The sequence below is a fragment of the Dermochelys coriacea genome, chromosome 5 (genome assembly GCF_009764565.3).
Source record: "Dermochelys coriacea isolate rDerCor1 chromosome 5, rDerCor1.pri.v4, whole genome shotgun sequence".
Taxonomy (NCBI): Eukaryota; Metazoa; Chordata; order Testudines; family Dermochelyidae; genus Dermochelys; species Dermochelys coriacea.
Genome location: NC_050072.1, coordinates 101,645,333 through 101,668,999, shown reverse-complemented (window position 1 = coordinate 101,668,999; position 23,667 = coordinate 101,645,333). Strand labels below are relative to the sequence as shown.

The 23,667-nt window shown below is 41.5% G+C and overlaps 1 protein-coding gene and 1 long non-coding RNA gene across 3 annotated transcripts in view; one reads left to right on the top strand and one right to left on the bottom strand.

Moving 5' to 3' along the window:
• DOCK8 (dedicator of cytokinesis 8) overlaps positions 1–23,667 on the bottom strand; it is a 134,401-nt gene that overhangs the window by 90,293 nt on the left and 20,441 nt on the right. Inside the window, exons 1-5 of one of the 2 annotated variants that reach the window (XM_043515042.1) lie at positions 23,059–23,214; positions 18,232–18,407; positions 12,712–12,783; positions 2,224–2,350; positions 322–534 (exon numbers count right to left, since the gene is read on the bottom strand). In XM_043515042.1, coding sequence (XP_043370977.1) covers positions 322–534; positions 2,224–2,350; positions 12,712–12,783; positions 18,232–18,359 — 540 coding nt within the window. In that variant the 5' untranslated portion in view covers positions 18,360–18,407; positions 23,059–23,214. Of the gene's footprint in view, positions 1–321; positions 535–2,223; positions 2,351–12,711; positions 12,784–18,231; positions 18,408–23,058; positions 23,215–23,667 lie in introns of those variants that run through there. The other variant, XM_043515041.1, reaches the window with a different exon arrangement.
• LOC122460340 lies at positions 8,595–10,744 on the top strand. Its single transcript, XR_006281593.1, has 3 exons — positions 8,595–8,741; positions 9,622–9,624; positions 10,320–10,744. It is a non-coding gene; the product is annotated as an uncharacterized LOC122460340 (long non-coding RNA).

Below are 23,667 nucleotides of genomic sequence, written 5' to 3'. Positions count from 1 at the left end.
AATTTTGATTTAATTAATATGCTAAATATAGCCAAATATTTACTTACAGTCAGACCCCAACAGCCATACACAAAATGTCATCTAAATATCAGTCCATTGCTCATCCCTAGGGAAAGTGCCCCCTCTGAATAAGGAGCAGACACTGTAACTGTGTAGCCAGAGAGGCCTGTGGAGCTTCCTTGGATCAGCAGACTGAGAGGTCATTACCTTCTGCTGGGGGCTCTAATTCCCATATTTATTAGTGTCAGAAGAAACTAATATACTTTTTTCTATCTAAAAATGTGAGACTAAAACGCACATGTTGAAAGTCTCAGAGCTCACCTCGTCCATGGTTGGGTAGAGGGCAAAGAGCTCGGCATGCCTATTGGCTCGCCGTGCTTCTTCGTTCTGCTTTTCAAAGTCCTCCACACTAACATGCTGCAGCAGATTTTCCAGCCGTGGATCAGGCTGCAGGGTGCGTAGATTAAAGTCACACGATGTAAGGGTGGTTCGTCCGGTCTCATCACAGAGTACATTTAAGGGCCTGGGATCTGCCTGTTGGAGAGAGGCAAGACTGAAATCTCTAACAAAAAAGGATAACTTGGACACTGGAGCTACTCAGAGCTTGTTTTTACTTGGGGTCCTCTTTCAAATATTTCCTCAAACTCACCCATGCTGCTAGGCCTATATCACATTTGGTGATAGGTAGGCAAACAGTGTGCTATCCATGGCTGATGACATGACTTGGTCCTCTCTGTTTCCTTGTATTCTGCACTTGCTGCCTCTCATAATAGGCTTAGATTATAAACTCTTTGGAGAAGGGGCAGTGATTTTTGTTATGTGTTTGTATAGTGCCAAACACAACAGGGCCTCAATTTTTGACTGGGACCTCTAGGTGCTACCACAAATAATAGATAATACATTAAAGTTACTTTATAAAATTGATCTATTACGCATTACTGAAGACTTTTAGACCACTTTATATCATTTAGATTTCTTTGCACTGTGGCTGGGAGTTACAGTGTGAGATTGGAGCTGTACCGGGTATGGTGACTCTAGTACTCATGAGCTGGCACGACTGTTTAAAGGACCCCAAGTAAAAACCCTTGTTGTGTAGTTGGGTTTGCCGCTAGAGTTGGGATAGTGGTGAAGAAGCCAGGCTGTGTGCCTCTTCTTCTCCAGCCTGCTTCTGGAGGGGAGTTGGGAGGATTGGACCATGAGTTACCTTCCTCATTGGTCCCAAAGTTCAAGAGAGGGGATAATGGAATAGGAGCTGCCTCAGTCCTCAGTCCCACTGCTAGGAGTGGAGGGGAAGATCCAGCTGCAGTTTGCCTCTCCCTCCACTCCCACTCAAAAGTTTGGAGGTGTGAGGGAAGTCAGGTCATGAGTTGCTGAGACTATATTGGACCCAAAAGCCTAGTGATCTAGGCAGTTCCTTGTTTAACTTGACTGTGTGCTCAAGAACAATGACAGGATGGTAAAAAATGGTGGGAGAGAGTTATCTGTGCTCACTTTTGAAAACAGAAAGGAATCAGGTAATTGCACAGGTTAGAACAACAACAGTAATATGGTTTGTATTCCATAACTTCAACTACACTGGTCCAGATTTATGCCAGGTCAATGTCAGCGGCTGCTCAGGACCTTGGCGGAAGCCACCTCTGCAACATAATGTCTCCAAGGAGGGGGGCAAACAAAAAGAACTAAATCCTTCCCTTCTCCATCACCCCAGCTGGAGGCCAGCACAGTCCAAAATGTGACAGTGCTGGCTGTGCATTGAGTGCAGTCAAGGGAAACAGTGAAGCAGTACATGTCATCCTCCACCAGCGGGGCCTGCTTGTATTGAAGACAGTGGCAAAACTTCTACTGTTTTAAATGGTAGAAGATCAAGCTCCAAAGCTGCATGTGTATGCATACACTGGGGCTGAAAACTCAAGGTGACAGTGGCAGATGCAACACTGCCTGCCCTCTATTGAGGTCAACACCCCTTGAGATGCAGTGGGCCAGGCTGGTGCCCGGAGGGTTTTTACTCATCAATGCTATGAGCCTGCCTTAACATACTTGCACTCTAGCAGTGGTTACAGAACTTCGCCTTAAAGGCACACATGTATAAATAATGTGCACATTAGAGTTATACTGAAAAACATAATCAAAGCATAACATAAAAAGAACTGTATGATTAGGGAGCCTCCTTGAAAGGAAGGTAGGATATTTGAGTATCTAATTTAAATAGACGAAGAACAATACCTGATAGCTGGCGGCATCATTGCAATCCAATGTTTCCGATTCAAACGTTTGTTTTTGAAGGGTCTTATGAAAATCCTTTCGAGATCCCTTTTTTTTAAGGGTGCAAGTTTCTGAATTTCCTTGGTTTCTTTAAATAACACAAGCCGGCCAGTCAGGATGACGGGAGAGTTAATGAAAATAAAATAAACAAAGTAAGCAAATAAAAAAGGTTCCATGTGAAGTATTATTGCACAAGGAGGGCAGTGTGGCATTGTTTTAATGGGTTAAAAAATGCAATGTTTATTTGGGGTACCACTCGTTTGCAGGCTCTTTTCATATTACAGTATTTTTTAAAAGGATCATACGTTTATATCACTATTTGCAGAGAAAGGAGCGCCGCAACTCAACTCTTACACAGTGCAGTTAACAGAAGAGCTTGATGTGGGCACAGTTCCTATAACTGGCTCCTCAAAGGCTCCAGCTCCTACAGGGATTGATTTGAAGGTTCAGAGTCCTGATTAGGAACATTTGCATTCTAGCTGGTTCCCTGTTGGTGCAGTTACATCACAGGGAACACACTAGAAACTGGTCTCTTCTGAACTGCTTTTATGGTATCTCAGCTTCAGTTTGCTGCGCCAGAAGACACATCTAAGGCTAACCAGCACAAGTAGCCAGCACTCCTTAGCCTCTTCAAACTGAGCACTTGTACAGTGTAAACAATAAAATGCAATACAGACTAAAGCATATTAATAGATTCCATTTCAAAATACAGGCTGTCTGTTAAACAGAGTAGGAAATGTATCATTAACTCTGATTTTTGAAAAGCCAGATAAAAGCAGAGAGGAAAAATACCTAGCCTGTGGTAGTACCTCCAATTACCAACAAATAATTTCATAAATTGTGATTATTTAGTATTAAAACCATCAAAACTTAGTATGGAAGAAAAGTCTGTATAAGAAATCCTATCTGTAAATGTTATCAACAAAATATCACTTTAATGACCACAATGGTCAAGTGCAGAAGAGGTAAAACAAAGAAATGTATTAGTGGATGTGTTGGAATGTGCACTTTAAATAAGAACCACTACTAAGTGTCAAGCAGATCCTAGGATACAGCATGTGTTGACATAATCCATACTACAGTATATTAGAGTGCAGTCATTTGTAAATCCAGCAAACCCTGATGACAAGAGTGTTTTACAGTAAAGATTCCAACACTACATCTCACAATAGTGACACGGCAGCGGTTCAGCATATTATTATAGAAGAATGCAGTATACTTTGTAGAAGGAAGCATTCACTTACTATGGATTGCAAGTGGACTCACTCAGTGAACTGACACTTAAATTACAGCATTAAAATCTCACAAAGGTTTAATGATTGGACCATATTCAATGATAGCGTAGATCAGTGGTTCTCAGCTGCGGCCCATGTGACATCGTCAGGGCCATATGGGTAGTATTTAGGGTGACGGGATGACAAGAACAAAATATCGGGACATATGGGTAGCCACAGGCTCACCTCCCCTCCCCCCCACCAGGGCCGACTCTAGGTTGTTTGCCGCCCCAAGCAAAAAAAAAAAAAAGCTGGAGTGCTGCCAAAGCAAAATATCGGGACAAATGGCGTCCTGACCATACATCGGTCGGGATGTGGGACAAACAACTAAATATCGAGACAGTCCCAATTTTATCAGGACATCTGGTCACCTAGTAGTATTGGATGCAACCCACATAACACATTGTGAGCCGATATGCGGCCCACAATCATAACTAGGTTGAGTACCACTGGCGTAGATGGTTTCATTAGTTTAAGTTAAGTACTCTATAAGCAGCTGAGGTGTGTGACATACCACTTGTAATGCATGTTGTTGGAATTCATTCAATTTTATCTAGGTTCTTCTGCCATGATCATCACTATAGTACCGAAAGTACAGCTGGGAGTGAACCTCCCAGCCTGGACAGACAGACCTGTGCTAGTGGGGCTTGCACTAGCATGTTAAAATAGCTGTGTGGACATTGTGGCACCAGCTCAAGCCTGCCCTGTCCCCTGAGCCCAAGCTCAGATGCCCGTGTGTCTCCAAGCTCTCTCGTTACTGGAACCCTGTGTGCTGCAAATTGGTGTGGCAAATGCAGTTAGGGGAATGGTCCTGCGTACTGACCTTTACAAGGCACATTTAGTACTCTTTTTGGGTTTAAATCAGACCATTAGGTCTGCTTGATCTAACCTAGTATTTTTGTCTTGGTTTCATCTGCATAGCCCACATTAAAATTTATAGGAATCATGAGTTACAGTCCCATGCATCTCAATGAAAATATTATCCTAGCTGCCTCAACAAGATTAAGATATGCCACAGAAATGAATTCAGGACTTACAATAGCATTGCTGAAATGATGGCACCTCTTGTTATTTTATTTTTAAAAGCCATCTCACAGGTGTGAGAACCAGCATGCATCCCAGATCTAGGACAGCGTGTTGTCTTGCAGTAAATAATACAGAAGCTGGAACTGTGCTTAGTTTAATCATGGATTGAAAATGACCGCATACTCATAAAGAAGTCTATGACCAAAATCCAAGAGACCTCTTCAGTTCACAACAGTTCACAAGTGCCATAGCACAACTCTACTATATTGTTTGATTGGTCTGTTTGATTTAAAAAGTACAATTTATTCAAATACTTATTATACATTACAATTCCCTTTTAATTCTGAAGGGATATTTAGTAATCTTCAGAGCGGTAAGAATGAGATCTTTATTGAGGATACTGAGAGGCCAATACTACTTCCTGAAAGACCTGCACTGAGGAGCAGCCTGGCCCCAGCATGCACACCAAACTGGGTACCTAGTGAGTCCTGACCCTCTCCCTCTAGGACCACTCATTATCCTACAAAGATGATCTCTCAATACTATGCATAGATAAATGTGTTGGTCCTAACACACATGCTGCTTTGTTTGTTTGTTTGTTTGTGTGTGTTTGTTTTAAATGGAGCTCCCTTATATTTTATTTAATGTAGCACACCCAATTCATTCTGTGTTTGATATGGTAAAAGACACGCACAGTCTTATCTACCCTCAACTTGTTCACTCAGTTGCCTTTTGCTGAGGAAAACAAGCAGAAATGTCTAACAATGGCATTGCTGGCACACTGCAAACTAACGGTCAGAAAGGAACAGTACGGACTACTGCTCTCCCAGATTCACTTCCCAGCTTAAATATCACAATCTTGACAAGCAAGAGGATCTCTGGGTGAAGTGCATATAAAGAGGTAGGATGGAGGGCAAAAGGGAGCATAAAATGATGAAGTGCTGCAGATTGGAAGGGTAAAACCACAGGAAGTTTGAACCCTAACTCTGCGGGCAACAAGTTCCACAGCACAACGCTACTATATTTGGGGAAGGCTGCTGTGGTGCTATTTATTCCCTGCTGGTGCTGGCAATTGAGCCAAATACTGCAGCAATGTCATGGTTTCATTTATAACATTGTTCAAGAGAGAAATCAGGAATAAGGAAGTAGATATCATGAAACAGGCTTAGTGATTTAAACAGAAATGCACTGAGTTCAGAGCTCTGTTGAATAATTTTAGCAGTAAAGTCTTCTACATTCAGCATGATATTCATCAGGTATCCAAGTGACATTTTTAGTGCCATATCAGGAATGCATACATTTTGATATGTTCCATACTAACTTTTATAGCCAGTCTCCTTCTCTCCATTACAATATTCTGATTTGCTCAGCTTCCTTTCCATAACCTTTCCAAAGCAACAGCTAAGCACCTTAGTGCCTTGATGCCTTGCATAAGTGATAATAAGTAATTATGGATCAGGAAGACACTTTTTTTGGCCTTACATTTGGGGAGTAACTGAATTATATGCACCAATGTGTTTGAATTTTAATTGTTTACCCGTTCACTGAGAATGTAAAATGAAGTCATACAAGAGAAGGCACCATTCCTTGACATCCCTGCTCTCCTTGAGCGTGACCTTGTTCTGGAATTGCCTTAATCACCCAGGATGAAAGACAGGAACTCTAAGCTGTTTTATTTTAAAGTCTCTAACATTCAAAAAGAGGTTTTATTGTTCCTGGAGGTAAAGCAAGAAACCACCAAAACCTCAGCAAACAGTTTTAATTATTCAAGTGCTTAACTTTCTTGTCAACTACTGAACATATCAGAAATTACTTTTTTTCCTCCGGCTTCTCCAAAAATTTTCATGGAAAATACTCACTTTGAAAAGTTTTTCTAATACCACCACATGACAGCAGTTAACACTAACAAAGCGACAAGCCCTGTTTTCAGTGAACAGCCCAAACTACTGGCCCAGAAGAAGACACTCCAGTTTTAAGGAATAAAAGCGAGCCTTCCCAACTGCTACAGCAGCCTCTGGGCTGAACAGCACCCCCAAGCCATCATCACACTCCCAATTAATGACAGCAGTTATGGATCTACCAGCTTATCCAGTCACGGATGGTGGCCAGTATTCAATAACGTGCAAGAAACCTTCAGTGGACAATTATAGAAAAACTTGCAGTGGGAAGCGTCAGAAATAAGCGGTTGTCTTATGTCCTGAAGAATGAGGGTCGTACATTATAAAACAATTATTCTGCCTAATGGAACTTGGGATACTACCCCTATAAATGTCTAACCCTTTTTTGGAGTTTTGTAGCGTTTCAATGAAGACCCTCTAAGCCAACAGGAGAGAGTTCTCCCATCGGCTTAGTTACTGAGAGGTGGTAGCTATGTCAATGGGAGTATCCGCCGGACAATGTAGTGCTGTCTACACCAGGGGTTAGGTCAGTATAACTATGTTATGTCAGGGGTGTGGATTTTTACACCCCTAAGTGATGCAGTTATACTCAGATACGTCTGTAGTGCAGATCAGATCTAAGCAACTACATTTTTTCTCCCTGATTGCATCCTGATCTGACAATTTCTGCTGCCTCTTCTACATCTCTTTCTCTTCTTCAACCCCCACTCCACCCTCTTGTCTCTCTCCGCAGGAACTTTCCAATTTGTTTTAGGTGAAAGTTGACAAATGACATTAGCTTCCTTATTAATCCACATCTCTGAAGGGTGTTTTTCTGCCACGCCTCTATCTGCTCCCTAGATCTTCTGACCTTCTTCCATTCCTTTCAGCTGTACATCACTATTCCCTGCAGCTTCCAGTTGAGAGGAAAAGTGGGTGTGAAGAGGGCTCCTCAGTCCTCCATTTCAGTAGTTCTCAATCTGTGGGTTGGGACCCAAAAGTGGGTCACGACCCCAAAGTGGGTCACAACCCATTTTAACGGGGTTGCCAGAGCTGGCATTAGACTTACTGGGGTCTGGGGCTGGAGCCCGAGCCCAAGCCCAAGCCCCACCGCCTGGGGCGAAAGCCAAAGTCTGAGCCCCACGACCTGTGGCCAAAGCCCAAGGGCTTCAGTCCTGAGCAGTGGGGCTCAAGTTACAGGTCTTCCCACCTGGGTCTGAAGCCCATGGACTTTGGCTTTGGTCCCCCCACCTGGGGCAGCAGGGCTCAGGTGAGCTCGGGTTTTGGTCCCTCCTCCTGGTGCCATGTAGTAATTTTTGTTGTCAGAAGGGGATCACAGTGCAATGAAATTTGAGAACCCCTGCTCTATTTATTGGCCCCAAGGAACTGTGGTTGGCCAGGCATAAATTAGAGCAGCCTTTGAGTGGCATACATCTCAACTCATTCTCAGCTCAGTATTGAGGCAACCATGTACCCATGTATATATACATATTATATGTATTCAGCAGAAATATATACACATGCAAAATACTTTTGTACATCTGAGGATTTCAAAGCACTGAATAAATATTAAGTAAGCCTTACAATGCCCTTCCAAATGGAGTATTATTATTATCTTTTTACAGATTGACCAACGCATAGTTTAAATAACCTATTCAAGGTCATAGCAAGATAGTAGCAAAATCAGGAACAGAACAGAACCTATATTTCCTGGCTCCCAATTCTCAAATATTTTGATGCAACTGTTCACTAAAAACACGTATGCATAATTCCCTTTACCTGGATGACCAAGATAGTAAAACATACCATAAGCCTGAGTATGCGTGTGTATAGGAAACAGCATTTGTATGACTTCATTTACATCTATATGTACATAATTCATCAGAGCATTTTGTAATATTCTATATATGCTGTTGTCTGTCTCAATTACTTTACTGCCTACTACATTTATGCACACAGACAAATTTTACAAGGTAGTCCCTTGATAGATTAAATGCGGCATTTAGCAAAAATAATGTGTAAAGGGAGTCAGTTAGAGAGCATCCATGCTCTGTGTAGTGCAGATATTCAGAGTGAAATGCACCGCTAGCTTATCATTAGTGACTCTAGGGTTGCCAGGTGTCCGGTTTTTGACCAGAATGCCCGGTCAAAAAGGGACCCTGGCAGCTCCAGTCAGCACTGCTGACTGGGTCGTTAAAAGTCCAGTTGGCGCTGCAGGCAGACTCCCTGCCCGGCTCCGTGCAACTCCCGGAAAGCTGTCAGCATGTCCCTCTGGGTCCTAAGCGGAGGGACGGCCACGGGGGTTCTGCACGCTGCTCCCACCCCAGTGCCAGCTCAGCAGCTCCCATTGGCCAGGAATTGTGGCCAATGGGAGCTGAGGGGGTGGTGCCTACAGGCACGGGCAGTGCATAGAGCCATGTGGTTGCACCTCCGCCTATGAGCCGGAGGGAGATGACACTGTTTCTAGGAGCCACCTGAGGTAAGCGCCATCCAGAGCCTGCACCCCAACCCCCTGCCCCAGCCCAGAGCCCCCTCCTTCACCGCAAACCCCAGCCCCACCCCAGAGCCCGCACCCCAACCGCCTGCCCCAGCCTGAACCCCCCTCCTGCACCCCAACCCCCTGCCGCAGCCCGAAGCCCCCTCCTGCACCCTGAATCCCTCATTACTGGCCCCATCCCTGAGCCCGTACTCCCTTCCACACCCCAACCTCCTGCCTCAGCCCGGAGCCCCCTCCCATGCCCCAACTCCCTACCCCAGCCTGGCATCCTCTCCTGCACTCCAAACTCCTCATCTCCAGCCCTACCCCAGAGCCCGCACCCCTCCTGCATCCCAACCCCCAGCCTAGAGCCCCTTCCTGCACCCCAAGCCCCTCATCTCTGGCCCCACCCCAGAGCCCGCAGCTGGAGCCCTCACCCCCTCTCGCACTCAAACCCCTGCCCCAGCCTGGAATCCACTCCTGCACCCCAATCCCCTCATCTCTCGCCCCACCCCAGAGCCCGCAGCTGGAGCCCTCACCCCGTCTCACACCCAAATCCCTCCCACAGCCCAGTGAAAATGAGCGAGGGAGTGAGGATGGGGGAGAACAAGCGACGGAGGGAAGGGGGATAGAGTGAACGGGGGTGTGGCCTCAGAGATGGGGTGGGGCAAGGGGCGGGCAAGGATGTTTGGTTTTCTGCAAATAGGAAGTTGGCAACCCATGACTCGTGTAACAATGTGTAAATGAATCTTCCAATGCTCATGAGAGTTTAGAGCCCAATTTCTCCAGCACCTCTGCACCTAAAACTCCTATTAACCTTAGTGAGTAGTTTGTCTGTGTATGAACTGCAGAACCATATAGAACAGAACTGGCCTTCAGCCGCTCCCAGGAGCAGGGATGCACAGCCTGGCTGGACCCAAAGATGTGGCCTTGTACTATAGTGTGGGATGGGCCATATAGACCAGAGTTAAGGCTGTCTTCAGAACCTCAGCTGGCATTCCACACTCCTGAATGTTTCACTCTGCAACCTGAACATTTTTAATGTTTTCTTTTGTTGGCTTGGCTAGGGGGTTTTTTTGGTATAATCTGGGGCATTTGGGCGTGGACAGGTTCTATACAGATGTAAAATATTTTCTGCTCCTCACTCAAGCAAACCAGTTTCACTATCCCATCGTCCCCTTTTTTAAAAATTTATATTTAGGCTTGGCAGGATTTGGGCCCCCCAGTCTCCTGCCACAGGCAAGTAGAGAGTCTGTGGCTCCCCACAGCATCCTAGACTCTCTGGGTAGCTCTTACCACTCTTACTACTGCCCAGCTTGGCTCCCAGCATGGCCACGGGGTGGGGCACATGCAGAGAGTTTAGAGCCCTGCCTCATGGCCACGCTGGAAGCCTAAAGGGAAGAGGAGAAGTAGAGGATGGGGCCATGAAGGGCGCCGAGCTCCTGCAGTGTCCCATTTAAAATTTTGAAAAGGTGGTTACCCTACTCTCGACTGTGCTGGGAGCCCCCTGCGGGCTTGCTGTCAGCGTGGGGAGTCCCCTTCAGGCACACTGTCAGTGCTGCCCTAACTCTAACCCTGCCCTTAATTTCCTGCAACTGTGAAAATTCAGATCAATAAAAAATCGGGGGGGGGGATGCTTAACACCTATAGTTTTGTGCAACTGAGAAAATTCAAACCCATAAACATAATTTTAAAATGCTTGAAAATAAAAAAAATTGAAATTACAAAAAAATAAAAATGGAATTCAGCCAAGCCTAACCATATGATCTGATTAATTTACCAATTGCCAAAAAGGGAGTTGCTAACAAACAATGCACTTCAGCCTGGACACCCACAGTAGGCAGAGCACAGGTCCTACCTGTGCTTCCCTTTCACGTTTTTTTAAAATACTCCTCAAAATAGCTAATGGGAGTTGAAGCATTTAGCAACTCTCAAGCCCTTGCTAAGGGGGCTTTTAATAGGTACATCACTGACTCTGCACCTTGAATTACACTGACCAATATAAACTGAGGAAATAGCTTTGCAACTGCTCAAAGTATTATCTGAAACAAGGCAGCTGACTCTGACAGTATGCTAACAATCATATGACTACAGTCAATTCTCATGGGAGAGAGACAGTGACACAGAATTCATGCTTAGGCTACCGTTGTGTTTCTCTTTCAAGTCTCCAGTGGAAATCAGTTTATCTGAAAATTCTAAGTTGAGGTTAAAGAAATGACACACACAGCACAATTTCAATCCACATTTTGCTTCCACTTATTTTGACAATATCAAATAAGTTAGTTTAAATACAAAACAGATCACTAACCACTTTATCGCTGAAGGAGGTAAATCCAGCAAACCTACTTGACTAATACTACTCTTGAACAAACTGCGCTTGGTATATCCTGATGATTATTTGACACACACCACAAGAAACTGTTTCCAGTGCACAGGCAAGTTCTGGCAGTAGTGGAAGTCTACCCATAAATGATATTTCTGGCTTTGATCCAGAAAAACATTTCAATCTGTTATCTGATAAGAGAGTCTGAAATAATCTTTGAAACCTGGTTCTCTGTCGAAACCGACAAAGGTGACAGAGCTTTATAAATTAAACCAGCAGGACAGATTTAATTCTTTCTCCATCTCTCCCCAAATCTTCAGAGACACAGGTTCAATAGCATTTAAAACGTTTTAAAAATACAGGACTCTAAAAAGCTCTGTTGTCTACAAAAGCCTTTAAACTAAGGGTATGTCTACACTGCAATCACAGAATTTGATTGCAGCTCATGTAGACATACCTGAACAGTCTAGCTAGCTCACATGCCAGAGCAGTGAAGCTGTGACAGCACCAGCTTCAGCACAGGCTGTATAAGCGTGGCTGGAACCCTGGTAATTACTTGGGCAGCTAGTAAACATTAAAGCGATGCCCTTGCAGCTTGATTGCTCCTGTCCAGTACCCAACCAACTAGATTAAAACTAGTTTAGATATCTCCACACGAGTTGCAATCAGAGCCCGTAATTAGTTGTCTTATATAAACACTTAAGTTTGTGTTTATACCTTTGAACTCAATGGAAATACACATTTTTACTTCCTTATCCCATCTTATTTATAATGATAAAAATGACATTTATCTAGAGATCTTTACCCTGACAGATCCCAAAGCATTTCACAAACTTAAATAACATGTAAACTCTGAACAGGAATTCCCTTCATCCACCAGTGAATTACGAACATCCTGGGGATGACACAGAAAAATGGTCTAACAGCACACAGCAACACCACATACAGTTTAGGACAGGAAATGAAGAGTACCTTATCATATTTAGAAGGAAGACAGAATTTAAGTAGAGAGAATGTTATTAGTCAGTCAGTTTGGGATTTGGTCAGGATTTTGTGAATGGTGCCATTGGAATTTTAATGACCACAAGTGATCAGGACCTCCGTTTCACATCTCCTCCCAAAAGTGGAGTATGTGAATCTATTTAAATAGAGTCACATGGCTTATTGTGTAGCAATTAAAAATGAGTAGTATAAAAATACACTATTGATATTGCACAGAAATCATTCATCACTTAATATGAAATGCTTCGTTTTTTGATAGAAGAACAATACATCCAGAGGGAAGTAACAGCAAGAATTTTTAACTATAGTGCATCTGCCCAAACAAAACAAAACAATTTAAAAATCGCACTGAAAATGCACTATTACCTTCAGCTATTCAAAATTCTCTTCTGTGGGATTAGTTATAACAACACATATTATGTTAAAATACAGAAAGATATTTGCTGTTTTATTTGCCAATATGTAACCTACTTTCGATTCACAATCAGCCACTCCCGAATATATGTCTGAACACAATCCCTGACATGTGGATCCAATTCAACACTGTGAAAGATAATAAAAAATACATGTTAATACTTTAAAAACATTGTCATGTCTGAGAAGTGGAAGATTTATCTGTACTGCATGTGTTATCTTGCTGGAATATTTGCTGCTGTTCTGGTTTTAACAGAATTAACTATTTACCACTCTAGGTAGCTCATGAATACAAGACTAATGCAACGTTTTATGGCAACCATAAAATACTGCAAAACAAAAGAAAGTGTCCAGGCATGAACGCAAGGTATCAGACAGGATCATAGTCAGAGCAGTGAGCCCCTCCTGTCATTCATGCCACTGCAGCTCTATTTTTTGCAGATTAGCTCGATCTGCACTAATGCAGGTATGTCTCCTTATGCTGAAAATTACACGTTACAGCTCCAGTGAAAACACACCCTAAATTACCAAAAAGTAAATTTCCTGTAACTGGTACAGCATTTTTTGTTGTTTGGTTTTGTTTTTGTAGTGTAGCTAAGATCCCTTCAATTGGTTTGGATGATGATCTGTCCTCCCTGCTCTCTCTACAGGACACCTCAGAGTGTACTGCCTTACATGCTACTGTGTGTGCGTGTTCTCCAGGCCCTCTACCTCTTGCTCAGGCACTGGGGGATAGCAGTGAAGATTTTCTCAAGGTACAGATACTACCATGGTACATGTGAACATCCAAACATGGCTGGGTTATGTTAAAAGCCGCTGTGTGCACATAAATCCACAATAGTTGAGGAAGCTGATTAGCTGAACTTGTCTCAAGCTAGTTACTATTGTCCCTGTACTGGAGATAGGGTCTATAAGGACTTTACCCAGCATGAATCTATACTTTCTTCCAGTGAAGAGAGAACACTGCTACTCTTCACTAACACTGGGGCCTACTATTTAAAACAAAAAAAAAAAGTTTTTTTTATTTTGCTACAGAATGAAACAGAGTAATATTTTTAATCATCTATCTAAGTAGGAGCTCCAAACATCAGAGTGCTAATGGCTTCTAATCTGTCCCAGAAAAAAATAGTTTATTATTATAAGTCACCACAATCTTTATCTTATTATATGAATTATTTTATATAAAATGATTTTTAAACAAAAAGCACCCTCTGTGCAAAATTTTATTGACTAACCCAGGATTTATATGATGGAAGAAGCACTGGAAGTATTCTCTGACACATTTTTAGGCACTCTTTTTCATGTAATTCATTATGTGCTGCAAAACTAGATATTTCTTTCTCCATGTGAAAACCAAAAGGAAAGAAAAATTATCCACAATGAGGGGAAAAATAGGAAGAAAATACTTATATTTAAGTTCATGATTAATAAATGTAGAGCAACTGCATAAGAAAATGTTTAACTTGGATCAATCAAATGTGATTTTGAGCACATGGTCTACATTTTAAAAGATGGCTTGGCTGAGTGATTTCTAAGGAAGTAACAAACAAGGCCAAATACTACTCTTGAGCCATATCCATAGAACTTCCACCGACACGAACAGCAGTTGTGCACTTGGATCAAAAGCAGCATATGGCCCTTTATGCTTGGATTTAATTGCCATCTCAATGTATAATACTAGGAGATCATACAAAATCTATGTTAAATAATTAGAGTGGATATGACTTAACCCAACAAAAGCAGGTTGAAAATCCATCCTTAGCTTGCCCAAGTCTGACTATTATTGAAGGTACTGCTGCAGAACATTTAGAGTTCTCTCATGATTTGTGGGCACTTATACATACCAGGCAATTCTGATCTTAGGGACACCTATGAAACTCCAGGATTTTTTCCATTTTCTGAATGGAGTTGCATAAGTTTAAATGAAGACAGAATTTGACCCATGGGGTCAGATTCTCAGTTGTGTTCTGGCCCCTTTGAACTTCCTGAGCAGTGCACAAGGCCAGAAAGCAACTAGATTTCCCCCGCTGTAAAATTTCTGGAATAAACTAAACATAGAATTTCTTCCACAATTGAATTTTTGTGCTTTTTACTCAGGCACAACACAATGAACTGGTTTTGCATTGTTAGCTTTCTGTGAAAAAGGGGAGGTCTGTAGTGGAACGTTGCCGACTTCAAATTTATCTAGATGTGACTGCTAGCGCACCAAAATTCAACTGGTATGGTTCCATCTGTATGTCACACACTTGTATTTATAGTGAAACAACCCTACATTATACCAATTTGCAAAAGAACAGTTAACACACCTATTCCAAATCATAATTAGAGTTGACCCATGACACAGTTAGCTTTGGACTCTGCTAAAACTGTTAAAAAAATTCTTCAAGGCATCCTTTTTTTCTAGTTCAAAACACTTTACTGCTCATAGATTTAGTCTTTCTCTCTAGCTGTCTTAGGTATTTCTAGGATGCCCATCATCTGTATGGGAGCACCACTAACAATATTTAGTACTTATTCAATATTTAATCTGATTTAAAGCCCATTAAAGTCAATGGAAATACTCCTAATGGTTTCATTGGGTATCAATTCAGGTCCATTGTGCTTTACATGGTTAAAGTTATTTCCAGAGATTACCAAATTTACCCTCACAAAACCCCTGTGTGGTAGATAGCTACGTAAGTATTATTATCCCCATGTTACTGACAGTGAAAGTGAAAGAGGGGGGCTTAGTGAGTTGCCCAAGGTCACATAGCAAGTCAATGGCTGAGCAAGAAACAGAACCCAGTTCTATGCTTAGTCCATGGTGCTTCATCCCTATATGACCACAAATGCCACCCACTCCCAACAGGTGGAGGAACTGGATGGCAGCAGCAAAGGGGGACAGCCCCAGGAACGAAGGAGGAAGACACTTGCTGAGGGCACCAGATACCTCCCCACTCCCTTGGAGTCTCTGGCACCCATTCGTCGGTTGAGAGGAAAGGAATTCTGATTGGCCTGCATCTCCCAGCTCCAGGATTGAATCTGGAGCACGGAACATGAGGTGCCTGATTCCAGCAGTTTAAAGTTCATCCCTATATGACCACAAGGTGCTCAGAGACACAGACAGATTAACGAATGCCAAGCCGTTCAGATGCCCAGCTGCAGTTCTTTCTGGTCTGTTCTTCTTTTGTCTCTAATCAATTTGGTTGTGATCAAATTGTTTAGACACCAACAAAGAAATTGTGTTTTTTCTAAAGTTCACATTTAGCTTCTTAATACACCTTAACAACAAAAGCAAGCTACATTAAGAATTAACGGTGTGCCCTTTCCTATACACCCTCTATTAGGCTTAAAAGAAATAGAATGGAAGTATGTGTACTGCTTCGTTTTTTTTTTAACTGTGATCATTATCGGCCCTTCAGAAGAAAACTGGATCTCTTTTGTTTCTCTCTGAATTCTGAAATATCAGAAAGGAGAGAAGCAGAGATGGGCCCACCTAGAACTCTGAATCCAAACATGCCCTGAACTTTGGGGCTGGTTTTGATCCAGATTCAAAACACAAAAAGGGCCAATTTTACCTATAAGAAAGAGAAATTAAGCTCTGGCCCTTTCCTTCCCCCATAGTCTACACTCATTGTTGCTTTCTTTTTGAAGGAGAACCCACAGACCTCAACACCCTTACAGGCTGTATAGGGGACTACCAGCTGCACACTTTCCCACACTGCCTTTTGCAGGGGATGGCTGCCAGGTAACCCCTGCCGTTATTTGTCCTGTAGCTGCCAACAATTCCTAACAAGCCAGCATGGATTAAGCTCCTTCTTAGAACTGTTCTAGTATTTTTTTTAAAACATCAGCAATTATAACTGTCCCCACACAGCCAAGCCCTATGTCACACATGGGCCAGCCAGGATACAATCTGCTCCCTCACAATTCTAGCAAGTGGCATTATTAGATCTCCCTGGAGTCCTTGCATAGTTGCTAAGTCCTGTACATTTTGGGCAAGCACTCTGGCTCCATAACACTTAGTCTGGCCTGAGCTTCCAGCATACCTACTGCTGCAGCAGGAATGGGACCTTTGCTACCAATGTAGCTACACCAATGGCAGCCATCAAAATAAAATGATTTCTTTTAATGACTCAGGATCAAATTCTGCACAGATTGACTGGACCAGAACCCATGTCTGCAGGATGACCACCATTTCCGCACTGCCAGCTGGCAGCCAAGACAAAGCTATGACTAATGCTCTGTAATCCCTGGGAGACTAGGCACCACAGGCAATGCCACCCACAGAAGATTTGATTGGCAGCACCCCCATTACCGCTGATTGGTTCAGATGCACTATCAAAGCATGGAGGGCAGTCTGTACAACAAGGCAGATCCCTGACCTGCTACTGAGACAGAGCCTGCCTTGTTCCAGCTTTGGACCCAGATATACTTATGCCTTCCCTGTCTGCAGGTACACGGTTCTGGGACCCATGGCTGAGGCATCCAGTTTCTGACCCTTGGATTTGTGTCCAGACTCCTGCTCTGACTTGTAGGCTGACTGCATGCACCCCACTTCCTGACACCTACCCGCCACAACTGTAGGACTCGCATGATACAGACTGTAGATGAGTGTAGAATTTGCCACTAGCTGCTTGATTCTTCAACCCTTATATGCACGTAAATACCCCTCTTACTATCAACAGGAGTAATATACACATAAGGGCTCCAGAAGGGGGCCCTAAGTCTTCTGGCTTTTTTTTTTTTTTTTTAGAGCAGAGCTACCCTAAATAGCTTAAACATATTTCTGCAATTCTGCTGCCACAATGGCAGTGCTTGGCAAATTGGTACCTGATCCAAAGTCTATTGAAGGCACTGGAAAAATTCCCCTGGATTTTAGTGGACTGTTGTTCAGACCCTTGGAGTGATTGCCTCAAAAATTCTATGCAGTGGGGAGAGATTGGCAGCAGGCAGGCACGGGAGGAACACATGGACAGGAGAACAGTTCAGGGGAACAAGTTTAGGCAGAAAGTGGCTCTCACATTTAGGCTCTCAGAGAGCTCTAGCCTCATGCAGTGGCAGCTGCATCTGCTCAGGCAATTATGCAAGAAGTGTGTGCACGGTGAGGGTGGGGGAGCTGAATCAGGCATTTTCTACTATGAGTTTAATTAAATAAACCAAGCTTCAAAACCACTGTTTTAAAGGGATACTGTCTGATTAAATACCTTGGTTAAAAACTCTATAACTTGTGGATCATGAGCTGGATGGTGAAGAGGCCTTGCAGTCCCATCATGTGCATTTATTGGAGAAAATTACAGTCTCAGAAACAAAACCCTCTTCCACCAATTAGATCACAATAGTCATCCATGCCTTTGCAGAAACATTTTCATAGGCTCCCAGTTCCGCAAGCTACTTACCTAACTTCAATATGTGGGCACCACTATTGAAATCAATGGGACTGTTCCTTGCTTAATGTTAGGAAAGTGAATAAGTGCCTTGCTGAATTGGAAACATTTTGGAAACATTGGAAACATTTTGGAAACATTGGAAACAAATTGCACACATCCTTTTCAAAACCTTTGTAATCACACACTATTCCAGATAAGCTCTCCTTACCCTTCTTCAGGCAAGGAAGGCTGCAAAGTCCTGCATTCTTTTGGAGTAAAGACAATGTCCAAATCATCTTCAGGAAAGTCACCAAGTTCTTGCACAGTTTCTGAGTCTAAGTTGTTCAGCTGTGTCATCAGGAAACCTTCAAAATCCACTGGTTCCACTGCGTCATAAAACGGAGGCTGGAGAGAATAGAAATAAATAGGTGTCTTATAGAAATGTGGGCTTTTAAAAGAAATAACTCAAGCTTATTGCCCCTACTAAACCTAGAAAGCATGTCTCTATTCCTTTATGGCATGCAAGTAAAATTCTTCAAAGAATAAAATGGTTAGTTAACAATCTGTCTAAAAATGGAAGGTGCAGAAGAGGAAAAAGTTAATTAATTAGAAAATAAACACAACATACTAAGTTTAGGCCCAAATCTGCAGCTCCTCTTCATTCAGAACTTTCACTGACTGGTGGAAGTGAGGACTGGTTCAAGCACATCTGGGGCCCCCTACAGGTCCATTCAGTGGGACCATTACTCCATGTAATCATTCAGTCTCCCAGCCCAGGCTGATCATTATAGTTGTGAGAAAGGGGGCAGAAGCAGAGATAGATAGGAATGGAGAGGGGCTGATGAGGAGACCCAGAGGCAGGGTCAGGAAGCAGACAGCATGCAGGCAGCAGCCAAAGGGCACCTAACATCCTCAGTAAAAGGCAACAATATCCAGGCCATGATGGCTGAGTCCCTGAAGCAGGAGCAGCAGCTAAAGCAGGTACTGAAGACCCGACACCCAGCCCAAACAATCTCGGCCAAAATCATCAAAATGGCACATTATTTGGATTCCTGTCTGAAATACTTTGATCCTGATTGTCAGAAGTGCTGAGCACTCAACTCCAAATTAAGTCCATGGGACCCCCAATAAGATTACCACCCAAAATATAAAACACAAGGTTGTTTTCCCACCTTTCCCTAGAACAGATTACTTTTATTTTTATGATATTTTCCTACTGTCACTGCAGTAAATCTTTAGAAACACATGAAACAGCTGTCTCCATCATCAGAAACCTCAAGCATCTTCCACTTCTGCAGTATATTATGCTGCAACTTAATAAAGCCAAAGGATGTTTAGTCACGCCTAATTAGCCATTCTGAGTTGGTACATCCTCTTCAGAACAAAGTTCAAAACATGTGAACTCTTCCAATGGCACGCACTATCAACTGGCTTGTTCTTTTTACTTGCATAGTCACAACAATAGTGACAGAATTTCCTACTGCAGAATGGAAAAGAGACTGTGAAATAGCATCTTAGAACAACGTCACTTAGAACGATATATATGAAGTGAGCTGTAGCTCATGAAAGCTTATGCTCAAATAAATTTGTTAGTCTCTAAGGTGCCACAAGTACTCCTTTTCTTTTTGCGAATACAGACTAACACGGCTGCTACTCTGAAACCTTTTATATAAATGTACAAGTTATTGCAAATGTAGAGGGTACTGCTATTTCTTTGTCCTTACTGTTTAACTAATACAAAATAAGCTGCTTCTAGAAGACAATGAAACACTGTCCAGTCATATTCAAAGACCATTTATACCCTATTATAGGTTTCCATTATAAGTAATGAAGTGATATAAAAGTCACAGTTTAAGATAATCTATCTTTCCTTTCCCGTGAGCTCTGAGGAAAACTAAGTACAGTGTGACCCATGAAAGATAATTACAGGATTAGAATAACTAGTGTACCAATGGGAAGTCCACTGGAGTATATTTATCAAATCAGCCTGTTAAACTATCCTTGACTATCAAGAACAAGGACTCTGTGACAACAATAGCCCAAATATTGTAAATGACTGTTTCCTGAAAGTACCAAAATAAAAAAGAGGGATAAACATAGATCACATAATTCATGCATACTGTCCTATAGCTGGGGATTATAAAAAATATTCAGCAATTAAGAAAAATAAGGCATTTGATGTTTCTTATACCATTACACCCTTTATATTCAATATTACTACTACTAACTACTCCATCTGAGATTTATTCTATTTGATTTGTAAGGTTCTTCCACACAAATAAAAACTATGGACCAAATCTTGAAGTCCTTATTGAGGCAAAACTCTCAGTGAAGGCAACACATATTTCAACTGTGTACAAACTGAGTAAAATATAAGAACTTCAGGTTTTGGGCCAATGACAGGTTTTGTTTTTTGTTTGGTTTGGATTTTTTACTTGTAAGGATCTTTGGATTCAGCTTTATAAAAAGGGGTTTCCCAGCCCCCTTTAGAGAAAATTCGAATATAGGTATTTTACATTTCAAAGAGCAAAATTTTTATTAATTCTTGCTTTGTCCTGTTTACATCTTGTTACATATTATTCTTATCCTTCCCTTTTCTACATCAGTCATGTTCCACTTTTAAGAACTTGAGGATATTTTCAGTAGCAAGTTCTTGTATCTATAGCAAGTGTATCATGAAACTCCATGCCCAGATACATCATTTACAGAACCATGAGGAAAAATTCCCTATATGCTGATTGTCAGAAATGTTCAGGGTACTACTCTCATTATATTTACTGTATCTGCTGCCAGTATTATATGGACAAGTACATCTATATTGAACTCATATCATGTATACATAGTTGGCATTGGGCATTTAAGGGTGCTTTCCATGTGTGCGGAAATCCCCAACTACAGGACTGTCAGATCATATCACTGGATAGTTTGCAATTGCTCTTAAAAGACTACAGAGCTAGCTGATGCTAAAGTACCTTCAGCAAGACTCATATGGACTTGAGCTTGTTCTTTGGATTGCTATTATTGAAGTATATATCCATCTCTCCCAGTTGTCTTCTCATTACTAGCTTGTTGGGCAATCAAGTTCTTTAAAGGGGACGATAAACCATGAACAAGCTGATTTTTGACAAAACACAAGCCACAATGCATGAAATCCTGGACCAATTGGAGCAAACAACAAAAACTTCCATTGACTTCAATGTGGCCAGAATTTCACCCCATCTCTCTAGATCCTCTGTAATCAATCTCATTGCATCCACAGACTCAGTAATTTTGTCTCAGTAGGACAGTAGGAAACACAGCATCTACACATGATACTCCATAGCATCTAAGTTCAGACAGTCTCTGGCACTGCAGCCAAAATATCCTCAAAAAATATCTTCTAAGTCCTAGAGAACAATTGCTAGTTAAAGCATTATGTAGCAAGTAGGGCTGTCAATTAATTGCAGTTAACTCAAGTGATTAACTCAAAACAAATTAACTCGATTAAAAAATTAATCGTGACTAATGGCAGTTTTAATCACACTGTTAAACAATAATAGAATTTATTATATTTTTGGATGTTTTTTGATATTTTAAAATTTATTAATTTCAGTTACAACACAGAATTCAAAGTGTACAGTGCTCACTTTATATTATTATTTTTGATTACCAATATTTGCATTGTAAAAAAGATAAACAAAAGAAACAACATTTTTCACTTCACCTCATACCATTTTTGTAGAGCAATCTCTTTATCGTGAAAGTGCGATTTACAAATGGAGAATTATTTTGTTACATAACTGCACTCAAAAACAAAACAATGTAAAACTTTAGAGCAGGGGTTCTCAAACTGGGGGTCGGGATCCCGCAGGGGGTCATGAGGTTATTACATGGGGGGTCACGAGCTGTCAGCCTCCACCCCAAATCCCTCTTTGCATCCAGCATTTATAATGATGTTAAATATATAAAAAAGTATTTTTAATTTATAAGGGGGGGGTCACACTGAGAGGCTTGCTATATGAAAGACGTCACCAGTACAAAAGTTTGAGAACCACTGCTTTAGAGCTGACAAGTCCACTCAGTCCTACTTCTTGTTCAGAAAACAAGTCTGTATACATTTATGGGAGATAATGCTGCCCGCTGCTTATTTACAATGTCACCTGAAAGCGAGAAAAAGCACTGCATGGCACAGTTATAGTTCATGTCACATGCCAGATATGCTAAACATTTATATGCCCCTTCATGCTTTGACTTGTAGATTGCACTATCTTTTGTTTATTTTTTTTATAGTGCATTATAGTATATTTGTAATCAAAAATACCAAAGTGAGCACTGTACACTTTGTATTCTGCATTGTAACTGAAGTCAATATATTTGAAAATGTAGAAAAAAATCTAAAAATATTTATAATAAATTTAATTTGTATTCCATTATTGTTTAACAGTGCAATTAAAACTGGATTATTCATGATTAATTGTTTTAATCTCACAATTAATTTTTAAATCATTTGACAGCTCTAGTAGTAGGACATATACCTGCAGATATTGTTATATAATGTTCCATAGTATTAGTTTACAAAATATTTTTTAAAATGAGGTAATTTAAATGCATATAAGTATATCTATAATCTTTTTTTTTTGCTTAAGACATAGTGTTTTGCAAACAAAATGATGTTGCTTATTAAAATCCAGTTTTCAAATCAACCATTGTATTTACTCTCCACCATCACACCACCCACTTTCATCAATCAAATCAATCGCATTTTATTTTGGCTTCTAATTTGTCTAGTTTAGGTGGCAATAATAATCTTTATCATTTGAATTATGTGCTTTTAACTTTTGCAGTTTTGCACATTTTCTAGATAAAAATTTTAAAAGGGATGATAAGTATAAAGCTAAATAGAGATGGAACATAATAGACTAACAGAAAAAAATGCAGATATTCAAAAGAAAAGTCATCATTGCATCTTATGATACACTGTTGTACTCCCCCCCCCACACACACAGCACACTCTATCCAATGAAGAGCAATTTAAGCATCTTACAGAAATAGCCATAAATCACTACAGCAGACATACCTTTTTAGATGATGGATTAGAGGCATGTAAATTGTTACAAATCACAAAATGGCGACTACAGGAAGTGAAACATCATGTTACCAAATTTCCTAACAGCAGAAGCAGGTTTCTGAGAGCAAAAGAAAAAAGAAAACCCTGCCCTCACCACCGCATTGCAAACTGAGGAAGCAAGCAAAAGCTAGTGGTAAACCCTGACATACAGGAAGAGAATGCTTTCAGTATTTCCAGTTTTCTCAATCGCTGTGGCACAAATACTCTGCCTGCTCCTACTACTACTGCTCAGAAAAGAGTCAAAATCCCATTCTGGTTTTATTTCACAGCATGAGATACTCCCAAATCTCCCCTGCTTTTGACGGGCGTTTAAAAAGATTTTCAATTTAATGGGAATACATTTCCTCTTGTTACAATAAACAGGGGCTACACTCCTCCCTATGTGACATCCAGCAGGTTGGAGAAGATGCTGAGGGGGCTGTGCAGCACCTGACTCCAGCAGAACTAGGCCAGTGACTTTCAAGTAGTGCACACCAACACACCTATTGCACCACCTTTGAAAAGGGTGTGGCATACTACCCCTTCCTTGTCCAAACAGCTTTGCTGACTGGCATGGGG